The sequence below is a fragment of the Ostrinia furnacalis genome, unplaced genomic scaffold (genome assembly GCF_004193835.3).
Source record: "Ostrinia furnacalis isolate ACB-3 unplaced genomic scaffold, ASM419383v2 OfSCF7367, whole genome shotgun sequence".
In the NCBI taxonomy this organism is placed as follows: Eukaryota; Metazoa; Arthropoda; class Insecta; order Lepidoptera; family Crambidae; genus Ostrinia; species Ostrinia furnacalis.
In genome coordinates, this window is record NW_021137606.1 from 143,497 (window position 1) to 154,025 (window position 10,529).

Consider the following 10,529-nt stretch of genomic DNA (forward strand, 5'->3'; position numbering starts at 1 on the left):
ATGACAATGTCAGTGTCTGTGATCTAAAAAAAAGAAGAAAAAATAAACGTCACTGTGCACTTCTGTCAGTGTCAGACGTCAAAAAAAAAATGATTTGTTTGCAGCATAGAGAAAAGTAATACATTGCAGTTGTTTGTTTACTTCATGTGGGTATGTTTATGGCTTGCTTCAAAAGACGACTGTTTTTCTGTTAAAAAATAAGAAGAGCATTATTTCATACACAGCAAAAGAAATTGTGTGATTGTCTGATTGAACAAATATGTTGGAGACAAACTTTAAACTTTGTTGGGAGACCTATAAAAACAATTTAAGTGATGGCTTTTTCAAATTACAACAGGTAAGTAAAACCTATAACATTGATTGTTGTTCCGAAAATATTCGCTTAGTTATCAGAAGGGATAAACACAGCAGCAATCGGTTTAGAGTAGGCGAACACCGTTGATTTTTCGTAATTTTCGTCGGCCGATAGTTCAGTCGGGCAGTTGATCAGTATGGGCATGTATGGAAGTGCGCACACTACGCCGATTCGATTTGGCCGATTCTTCATACAAATTAAAATCGGGCACAACTATCGGCCAACTAAAAATCAACGATGTGCGCCTACTGTTAATAATTGTATTTAATTCATAATAAAAAATAGACTATTACAGTATTATTAATTGGCTATTTATTACATTTTACTTACTCAAACATTTCAACACACCATAACTTACTCTTAAAAACAAATCAATATTTCAGAGGCAGGAATTTGTGGATGTTACATTAGCTGCTGGTGGACATTTGGTCAAAGCTCATCAAAATATAATCGCTTTGGCAAGCCCTTATCTAAAAGAAATGTTAAGATCGGCACCATGTCAACATCCAGTTATATTTTTAGGAGTAAGTTTTTTTTATCTACAAAACAAGTTTTTCTCACAACTCCGTTAGTAGCTTGTAGCAATGGCCTTTGAGTTGCATAAATCCAGAAACTGAACACATAAAATAAACTTCAATTTGTATACAATATGAAAATTCAAGAAGTAAATAAATATTATTATAATTAACAAAATTATTATTATTATTATTATCACAATTCCTACCAAAATATCATGTAACATTTTATAATATTCAATTTCAGTCTATAAGCCATTCAGTGTTATGCTGCATATTGGAATATATCTACAGCGGAGAAGTCAATGTTCCTAGTCACTTGCTACCTGCCTTTGTTGAAGCTGCTAAACTATTGCATATTTCAGGCATCAAGGACCTTCAATTGCCTGAGGTAGAAATTTAAAAAAATCTATAATTAACTTATTAGGTACTACAAGTATTTCTTGAATTACTACCTTATATTTATGTTTCAGGCTAACTCTGACCAACGGCCAACCAAACAAAATAAATCTAGTCAGCTTCATTCTAAAAATAGCCAACCTATTCAAGAGACTGAAACTAATAAAAATTCTGAACATTCCAGGTAACATATCCCATTTTCATTTAAAACAAGGTGGAAATCAAACACTAGCATGTTATTGAATATATCATACATGATAATATATGTACAGACGACGGCACGTCAACGTAACCACTGTAAGTTCTTGTGCAGTTGTAATAGGGGCGAGTTTGCAACAAAAATGGGTAGCCTGATGTGCTGTCGTGTGTACTTACATTCTATAAAATATTTAATACAACATACCTACACATATAAATAATAATAAACATTATGATTTGATTTTATGTAAATTGGACTATGCTTCGTGTAGCTATTTAGGTACACTTTTTAGCTTGATATCCAATACTATTTAAAATTATCTACTTTTTTATTATCTTAGATGAATTTGATGCTGAATCCAGGTCTTCATTTTCAGTGAAAATTGTGTTAATATTGTAAATATGGATCTAAGACACCATTCCGACTTGGAAGTAAATCCTATAAAATGTAATGAAGAAAATGTTCATTTCGAAAATTTTAAATATGATGATCATTCAACATCAAGACTTTCAGAAGTTCATTCAGAAAACTTTGTACCAAGCATTTCTGAAGGTACTATAAATAACTTTGAGTCAAGTGCTCCTGATGAGGATCCAAATAAATATGAACAAAACATTTCTGATGTTAATTCAGATAACTTTGCTCAAATTACTTCTTATAAATATGAGACAAGTCAACATGAATTAGAAAATAATGAGAAATGTGATATGGATCTAGATTTTGAAGACCTTATTAAAATTGATCCTGTCTTGAGAGTACCTGGTACAGCGACTGTGACTACACATGGTGATCAAACAAAGAATAATATTGAAAAGAAATCTACTGCAATTGATTATCAAATTGAAACAGCACCTATAATAATTGATTGTTCTGATAATACTAAAAAACCAAAAAAGACTTGTGAAAATTTTGGTGAGTAAGTATAGAAAAATCAACTTGGCTTATTATATGTATAGATATTATTTTTTAATAAATAAATTGTTTCTCACAATACAGGTGTTACTCCACTTTATACAAAATCAAATAGAGGGTCTTTGCAGATGGTAATGAATAGATTTGTTTACTATTTACATCACTCGTCACGTTTACAACAAAAACGAAGGTGGAGATGTATTAATTATCGTAAAATGCGTTGTCCGGCATTTATTGATACAAATGGCGAAATAATTCTATGCAGGTAAATCTTGACTGTTTCTTGTAGTAGCTACTATAACACCAAGGCGCATTTATGAAACGAAATTAATTGTCGAAGCTATGCGCATAAATAGATTCAAATGTGTGATTGGTATAAACCCAGACGGAATCAATGCAAATGATAAAACCGTCGATCTGCCTCCTAGAAAAGTCACAACAAAATATGACAGTTTTAATTTCGAAATCGCCTCACGGAGTGAACTGTGAAGTAACTGCATACAACAGATGTCGGAGCAAAGACAAATCGACAAATAGTGCAACTCGGCGCACTTAGACTTTTTTCATGCTTTCGATTGTAGGTATGAGTACTGAACTGCTACTGCCAAAACTTTCGGTGCCTGCATGTGACTGGTTCCACAATATTTGACGAATAGGAGGCAGTTTGTTGAGTTGAAGGACAATAATGGACTTTTGATTAGGTCAAGTATTGAACGAGTTGAAAGAGGTTACACCACAGGGCTCAATTCTGAGCCCTATTCTTTTCATTATATTTGCGGCGAAATTTCTATAAATTGTGTGCGACGTTAGAAGCAAAATGTTATACCACTTTAGGGACTTCCTGACGATTTGTGAATTATCTGTTTTATAAACTTTCGTTTTTCAGGAAAAATCCTCATAATCATAAATTTCAAGACGAAGAAATATTTAAAATGGGAAGAAGAAAAGAATTTTATACCTCCATAGCAGAAGCTACTGACTCCAATGTTCGCATTAGCGAACAAACAAACGACTCCGATCAAGATGAAACTACTGGCCAAAATACAGAAAACCAAAACATGTTTCAAATAAAAATTGTGTATCCTAATTGATCCAATAAATAAAAAATGTTTTTAAAACAACTATTAATTTTATTGCTTTAATGTGTTAGAGAGAGGGGGAATGGGGGATGAAGAAACCCTATAATATAGGGTTTTATGGACCTCATATAAAGCTCGCACGTGTGCACGGAGCGGCACATTTTGATGATATTACGTAGCCTATGTGCTTTGCTCATACCGGACAATTTTCGGTACAAAACCGCGTTCGGCGCGGGCGCGCGAGTTTTAGCGAAGGCCCTATCTACGGAATTACTAAGTTCATTAATTGTTTTGGACTTTATGGAAGAGGAATAAGGTTTACCTAATTAAAGTGGAAACTATATTCCGTCATAATGAGTTTGCCCTTGATCCCTTTTCTCACCCGAATATCCCCGTGGTAGAGATGCTATATACTCATTTTGTGCGCTCCAAAGATTAATATTAAATAACCAAAAAATATATTGGTCGCGCAATGAGAGAGAGAGGCCTATTTAATACCTAATTATGCGGCACGACGAAACAGTAATCACAAATTCTATTCCACTAGCAAAACGCTCTATCCATTCCACTTCGTAGCGATATGTGTGTTAACATTGCAAAAGGTTTTGCAGACCCTGATAACATAAATACCAGAGATTTTAATTTTATGGATTAATTTTATAAAAAAAGCGTTTTATGCATTTTTATCGATATCGATAAAGTTGACTTATAACATCCGTACCACATCTGTGTTCCCATGAAGCTACAGATAAAAATGGAGGGCAAAGTTGGGAACAAAACTTGAGTCAAATACCTACTTATATCTATCTCGCTCTCTGTGGCCCTANTTAGTGTCATCACCGTCATTTTTAGCAATTTTTAGCGTAAGTTTACCAAGTGCTGTTTTCGTCGTGTAATTACTTTAGATTATTTATTTCCATAAATTTATATAATAAAGTTTGCAGTGTTTGTTTGTTATTATCAATTTAAAATACTTTTTACACACAAATAATGGCTATACTGACAAATTTAATGGGACCCTCAACAATGCGTTTTTTCCACAAATCAAGTCTTATTTCTTGTTCTAAATGGTAAGTAAATTATTCAATTTCGTTTCCATCAAATGCTTTTTACCGCTATGCAGCCTAAGATTTGTATGCAGCCTGCTTTACATTCGTACAACGCCACTTGCTCCGCACATTGGTGCCTTCCCCCTTTAATCTTCCCATTATTGATTATTTAAATAGGTACCTAATCATTAACCGATTTCTTTTATCTAATTATAGGTACAGCACTGGCAAAGAGCACTACGATATAGCTGTGATAGGTGGAGGCATAGTAGGTGCTGCTTCTGCAAGGGAGCTATTAATGCGTCATCCCAATCACAAGATAGCCCTACTTGAAAAAGAGAACAGATTTGCCTATCATCAGAGCGGCAACAACAGTGGTGTAATCCATGCAGGCATTTATTACAAACCAGGTTCATTAAAAGCAAAGTTATGTGTGAAAGGCATGGATATGTCCTACAAATATTTAGACAAACATGGCATAAAATATGTTAAATGTGGCAAACTAATTGTAGCCACTCAGAGATCGGAAGTGGCCAGATTGCTTGAATTATATGACCGTGGTTTACAAAATGGGGTGAAAGACATACTGTTATTAGATGAAAAGGAGTTGAAAGAAATAGAACCTCATTGTAAAGGAATACAAGCTTTATGGTCTCCGCATACAGGAATTGTGAACTGGGGCGAGGTTACTCAATCATATGTTAAAGAATTTCAGAAGGGTGGTGGGAAGACTTATCTTAACTTTGAAGTTACAAAGTTTGTTGAAGCTGAAGAGGCTGATTATCCTGTTATGATAATTGACAGTAAAGGAAATACTATACAGGCAAAATATGTATTAACATGCTGTGGCCTGCATTCAGACACAGTTGCTGTTCTAACAGGCTGTCCAGAGGAGCCAAAAATCATTCCATTCAGAGGAGAATATTTGTATCTGGTTCCCAGTAAGAGTCATCTTGCCAAAACCAACATTTATCCAGTTCCAGACCCTAGATTTCCATTTTTAGGAGTACATTTGACACCAAGGGTAGATGGACGCGTGATAGTTGGTCCCAATGCAATTTTAGCTTTCTGTAAGGAAGGTTACAGGTATGTAATNTCATGTGTGTTCCTGTTCCTGACCATTTATTGTCAATGTCATTGTCGCGTCGCGTATTTATTTTAGTTAAGTAGTGTCAGTAGCATAGAGCTCATCTGTGGCATAGAGAAAAGTAATACATAGGAAAGTCAGTAGTGTCANTTACCAAAAAAATAAGTTATAATAATGAATTCTTAATTATTTCTAACACGTATGTATTTTTTTCCAATCGTTTTAGCAATTAATCCTCACTGAATCCGAAATTCAAATACCACAAATTTTAACACTACCAATTTTTTCTCTTTCGCAATCGCTATGTCAAATATCAGTTAATTTTTTTTCAAATCTACCTTCATTTGCGTTTTTTTTATTTTTATTATGATGTTTTCTTTGATATTAGCGTACGTTCAGAAACGCTTATAAAATCTGTTACTTTTTATAATCAAAAAAGTACTTCGTAGACATATTATGGCAACACTATGCATTTAAGGGTTAAGTTACACAATCAATTACGAATTTCTTCGAATATTGACACCCCTTATGATATTTTACATTACCATTACCACGACCACCATTTTTCAAATATTTCTGTTTTTTTGTTTGTATCGGCAACTTAAGTAGTGTTGCCGTCCACCCAAACTCTTAAAACCCCCAGAATCCTTGCAGTTTTTACACAAAAGTTAATCAAAATATTTTATTTCCTTAAAATTTTGAACGATTTTTACTTTCACTTCACTTTTACTCATCGTTTTGTAAAAAAAAAAGTATGAACACTACTGCGGCAAGTTTTTTATAAAGTTGACGCAACTATCCAAGATTCCAAAATGGTATAATACTCTAAGAAGTCTAGTCGCAAAAAAGATATTTTTAAAAGCACTTCGCTTGTTAGTTAGTATGGGATAAATCTTGCAACTGAATTTAAAACCAGTTCTCCTCAACCGATTGAGCTGAAATTTGGTATACTTATGTAAGTACGATGAAAATGCAATATTATGGTACCATTGAGCTGAAACTGGAGGTGGCCACAGGAACTTCTAAACGAAACGGCGGAATTGCATCTAGTTTGGGTTCGTTGGATTTGTCTTTTAGAGCACTTTAGTGCTAGATGATGTCCAGGGTCCTGATGATAAATAAATTAATGCTTGTAAAAATGGTACGCATATCTTTTTTGCGACTAGGTTTCTTAGAGTACCATTTTTTAATCTTGGATAGTTGCGTCAACTTTAAAAAAACTTGCCGCAGTAGTGTTCATACTTTTTTTTTACAAAACGATGAGTCAAAATGGAGTGAAAGTAAAAATCGTTCAAAATTTTAAGGAAATAAAATATTTTGATTAACTTTTGTGTAAAAACTGCAAGGATTCTGGGGGTTTTAAGAGTTGGGGTGAACAGCAGCACTACTTAAGTTGCCGATATAAACAGAAAACCAGGAATTATTGAAAAATTGTGGTCGTGGTAATGTAAAATATCATAAGGTGTGTCAATTTTCGTTGAATTTCATCATTTATTGTGTAAGTTAAAAAATAATTGAGATAGATTTTTTTCCTAAAGTAGTCAGTGACTATGTCCATCCTGTGGCGTCGGCTTACCCTTGATTTTTGGGACACGTTGTATACATAGATGGTCAGGGAATTTTGAAAAAAAAATGTCAGGGAAAGTCAGGGAAAAGTCAGGGAATTTTTTCGAACATTTGCAGTGGACACCCTGGTAATATTTCTGTATTAAACTTTCATTGTATGCTTGTTTATTAGTGTAAATGTAAATAATACAAGTCACTATTAAATCTTGTGTAATCAGTAGGTTACTGATAACAAGCACATAATTGAATTAAAACTACAAAACATACCTATGTTTTATTAAAAAGTATTTTACTTAGTTGTCTGTTGATAAGACTAATACTGATTACAAACTATGTAGCTAACTAAAAATGAAGTCTGGCTGGATGTGTGCTCATGAATATTAAGATGTCATAGGGTTGATTAACCAATTAATGTTTTTCCAGATGGGGAGACATCAATCTTAGTGAATTGAAAGACATTTGTTCTTTTTCTGGTTTTCGAAAGATGGCCATGAAATATGCAGGATTTGGTATCAAAGAAATGGCAAGATCTGCAATAATGCCATTACAAGTGATGCAAGTACAAAAATACATTCAAGAAATTACTTCAGCTGATGTAGAGAGGGGGCCTGCAGGTGTTAGGGCCCAAGCCATGGGCAAAGATGGTAAGTCTTCTCTTTTGGTATACTACACTTTTATTTTAGCAACAAAATTCATACAGAATATTAACACTTTAAATCTTTTTTTAGGTACTCTGATCGAAGATTTTGTATTTGATTCAAAGCCAGGCTCTGGTGCTATCGGGAGCAGGGTGCTGCATTGCAGGAATGCACCTTCTCCTGGTGCAACATCTTCACTTGCTATTGCTGAAATGATAGCAGACAAAATGGCAGAGGAATTCAAGTTATAGTGTGAATATTTTGATGAAGCATTCTGTGCTGAATGAAGCAGTTGTGATATAACTAAATAATGCCATGTTCACATAATTAGAAAATTTATATTAGGCATGCTAGGCTTAGTAGTCTATTCCAAAAATAATTTTAATTATCTTGTTGAATAATTCCTAATGGCCACCAGTAATCTGGATCTAAAGTTAATGAGGCCTAATCTAAAATTAGCTCTGCAGTAGATCCAGTTAATTATTATAATCTAAGGACTACGCCCCAATGTACTAGACTACTGGGGTGTTAAAATACTTATGTTGTTGTTACTGACTAGTCTGCCGAGGTGTTAAATAATGACCATTATGTATGATGCTTTGTGCAGTCATTAGTGCATTTTATCTATTATGTATGTATAAAATACATTTGTTTAATATTGTAATTGTTTTATATGATTGTTACAATTTCAATAGGTGCTAATTTTAGTCATTGTAAGAGTAACTCAAATTCATAACAATACATATTTCTTTATTTTGTATATTATTATAATTTGTTAAATATAAATTATTTACAACTAATTCATAACTTTTTTTTAACAAAACAAAACCTCCTATTCTACTAACCACCTTTTATTAGCCTTGCATTGGATGACATGATTTATAATTTGTTAGTGAAAATACTATTCTAAGTTATAATAAGTATGCATTATAAATATTGGTTTAGTGAGAGCAGTTCCAAGTCATGAATTCTGTCATATAGTTAGTGTAATATATTACAAAGAAATTCAAAGCCAAAATTCAGTTTGCTAAATTAGTAATAAATATGGAAAATATGATACATAATTGACACTTAAAATATAGGAAGATACTCATATTTATAATACAGAGTTTAAAAAAAGAGATTATTGTTGTTACAATGATTTGTAAATTAACATAAATCAATGGTTTTGGAGCTTAAACAACAATAGAATTTTATTGTGAAGGAAGTCATTTTGTTCAGAGCATCTCATTAGTCAACTACTTTTGTTCATCTTGCACTTAAATTATGCCAGTCATTCAGTAGCGATGCCTCTTTTACTAAAATAGACAAACTGTACTTGAAGATCATAAACAGTTGTCAAATGGAATGTTATATTGCTGATGACTACTATGTATTCTGAGAATCCAAACATCGAGTAAACTGTAAGCAAACATAAAAAGTTGTTTTAGTATTAATAACATATTAAATTCATATACAGATTTAAATACTTTAGTAACAAAATTTCACTTACCATATGGCTCACATAGTCTATTGTGCCTCAGGAAGAAATAAGCAGCAAATGCGAATGAACCAACATTCACAAAAAAGGATCTCCATTTTAGTTTTACAGAGTGCATTTCTAATGATGTTATATTTGGCCTTCTTCTATATTTTGTTAGCATCATACATGTGAAGAACATATAAATGATTGATGCACCTATGAATGTTTTAAAACATACTTCATGATATGCTGTGGAAAAAATGGATTGTGAGAAGAATACAGTCTTATTTATTCCTGTTGCATTCCTTAACTATTATATGGAAATACTTACGGTAATTTTGGGAAGACGTCCAGTGGGTTAATCCTAATAAGGCTAAATTCTCAATTATATTTAAAAATACTGCCATTTTTACTATCATAATACAATTTTCTCTGATGACACTTTTATAGTATTCCCATCGTAAATAGATGATAAAAAATCTCACGGGTGCATGAATATAGATAGCGGTTTTCCATATTGTACTTTGGGGTTCGTAGTTACCTATAGATGCTGATATCGACGGAAATATATTGGGAACTTGACAGTGAGTATGATTTGCCTTTTCAAAGTCTTTGTACATCGTTAGAAGTACACAAGTTGTGAATGCAAATAATGGTAATGAAACCGTGAAGAACCCCAGTTTTGTAACTGGAATACGTATAAAATATTTTCGGCCGGAAACATTGTGAAGAGGTAGATACATTTAATTAGTTAGATAATTATCCATGAATTAAATAAAAATATAAACATTGAACAAACTAGCAACGACGAGAATCAAGTAAACCCAAAAACGTCAAATTGATTGTCAATGTCAGATTATTATGACGTTTAAACTGCAGTCCGAAACGTAGTCTCGCATCAATATTAGTTCGAATACATACGAGTCATAGTCATAGTTGGCGCTTATTCTGTCAATCTCTTAATAAACAAACATTAGAATCGAAAAATAGTCTTCTGAGTTAGAAAGGAGGTACTGGTACTGAGAACCGATATTTACATACGTATAACGTAAGTAGTGTCAATACTCAATACGTTTATTGCTTCCATATTTCAGTTGCTAATTTCCGATTTTCCTGTGGCAGTGTGGCCACTGTACAATATTATCACAGCACAGAGCTTCAGAAGCGTAGAGAGAGAGAGCTAGTTCTTGCATTAGAATCACCCGTTGCCTTTTATCAGCGCGCCAGGTTTCAAATATCAAGTCTGGGTTCTTGGACGGTCCAAGGTT

The 10,529-nt window shown here is 33.2% G+C and overlaps 3 protein-coding genes across 4 annotated transcripts; 2 read left to right on the top strand and 1 right to left on the bottom strand.

Moving 5' to 3' along the window:
• Positions 1-118: 118 nt before the first annotated feature.
• Positions 119-3,501, top strand: LOC114364276 (uncharacterized). 2 transcript variants are annotated; one of them, XM_028320375.1, is made up of 7 exons: positions 120-337; positions 739-879; positions 1,118-1,261; positions 1,344-1,453; positions 1,845-2,380; positions 2,465-2,645; positions 3,267-3,501. In XM_028320375.1, exons 1-7 carry the CDS (start codon positions 260-262, stop codon positions 3,469-3,471), a joined length of 1,395 nt encoding a protein of 464 aa, XP_028176176.1. In that variant the 5' UTR covers positions 120-259; the 3' UTR covers positions 3,472-3,501. The 2 variants fall into 2 exon arrangements, with proteins under 2 accessions (XP_028176178.1, XP_028176176.1); XM_028320377.1 differs by lacking the exon at positions 739-879 and having other exon boundaries at positions 119-337.
• Positions 3,502-4,289: 788 nt separating this feature from the next.
• Positions 4,290-8,842, top strand: L2HGDH (L-2-hydroxyglutarate dehydrogenase). The gene is made up of 4 exons (XM_028320378.1): positions 4,290-4,529; positions 4,725-5,594; positions 7,585-7,805; positions 7,890-8,842. Exons 1-4 carry the CDS (start codon positions 4,450-4,452, stop codon positions 8,048-8,050), a joined length of 1,332 nt encoding a protein of 443 aa, XP_028176179.1. The 5' UTR covers positions 4,290-4,449; the 3' UTR covers positions 8,051-8,842.
• Positions 8,426-10,100, bottom strand: LOC114364279 (Post-GPI attachment to proteins 2). Its single transcript, XM_028320380.1, has 3 exons — positions 9,593-10,100; positions 9,292-9,510; positions 8,426-9,200 (listed from the first exon to the last, which is right to left on the bottom strand). The coding sequence occupies exons 1-3, from the start codon at positions 10,002-10,004 to the stop codon at positions 9,073-9,075; spliced, it is 759 nt and encodes a 252-aa protein (XP_028176181.1). The 5' UTR covers positions 10,005-10,100; the 3' UTR covers positions 8,426-9,072.
• Between the last annotated feature and the right edge of the window lie 429 nt (positions 10,101-10,529).

Coding starts and splice junctions, on each gene's coding strand:
- LOC114364276 (XM_028320375.1), top strand. CDS start 260: ATGTTGGAGACAAACTTTAAACTTTGTTGGGAGACCTATAAAAACAAT. Junction 1,262..1,343: donor AGGACCTTCAATTGCCTGAG/GTAGAAATTTAA, acceptor TTTATGTTTCAG/GCTAACTCTGACCAACGGCC. Junction 2,646..3,266: donor GGCGAAATAATTCTATGCAG/GTAAATCTTGAC, acceptor TTCGTTTTTCAG/GAAAAATCCTCATAATCATA.
- LOC114364279 (XM_028320380.1), bottom strand. CDS start 10,004: ATGTATCTACCTCTTCACAATGTTTCCGGCCGAAAATATTTTATACGT. Junction 9,511..9,592: donor GACGTCTTCCCAAAATTACC/GTAAGTATTTCC, acceptor TTTTTTCCACAG/CATATCATGAAGTATGTTTT. Junction 9,201..9,291: donor TAGACTATGTGAGCCATATG/GTAAGTGAAATT, acceptor GTTTGCTTACAG/TTTACTCGATGTTTGGATTC.
- L2HGDH (XM_028320378.1), top strand. CDS start 4,450: ATGGCTATACTGACAAATTTAATGGGACCCTCAACAATGCGTTTTTTC. Junction 4,530..4,724: donor CTTATTTCTTGTTCTAAATG/GTAAGTAAATTA, acceptor ATCTAATTATAG/GTACAGCACTGGCAAAGAGC. Junction 7,806..7,889: donor CCAAGCCATGGGCAAAGATG/GTAAGTCTTCTC, acceptor ATCTTTTTTTAG/GTACTCTGATCGAAGATTTT.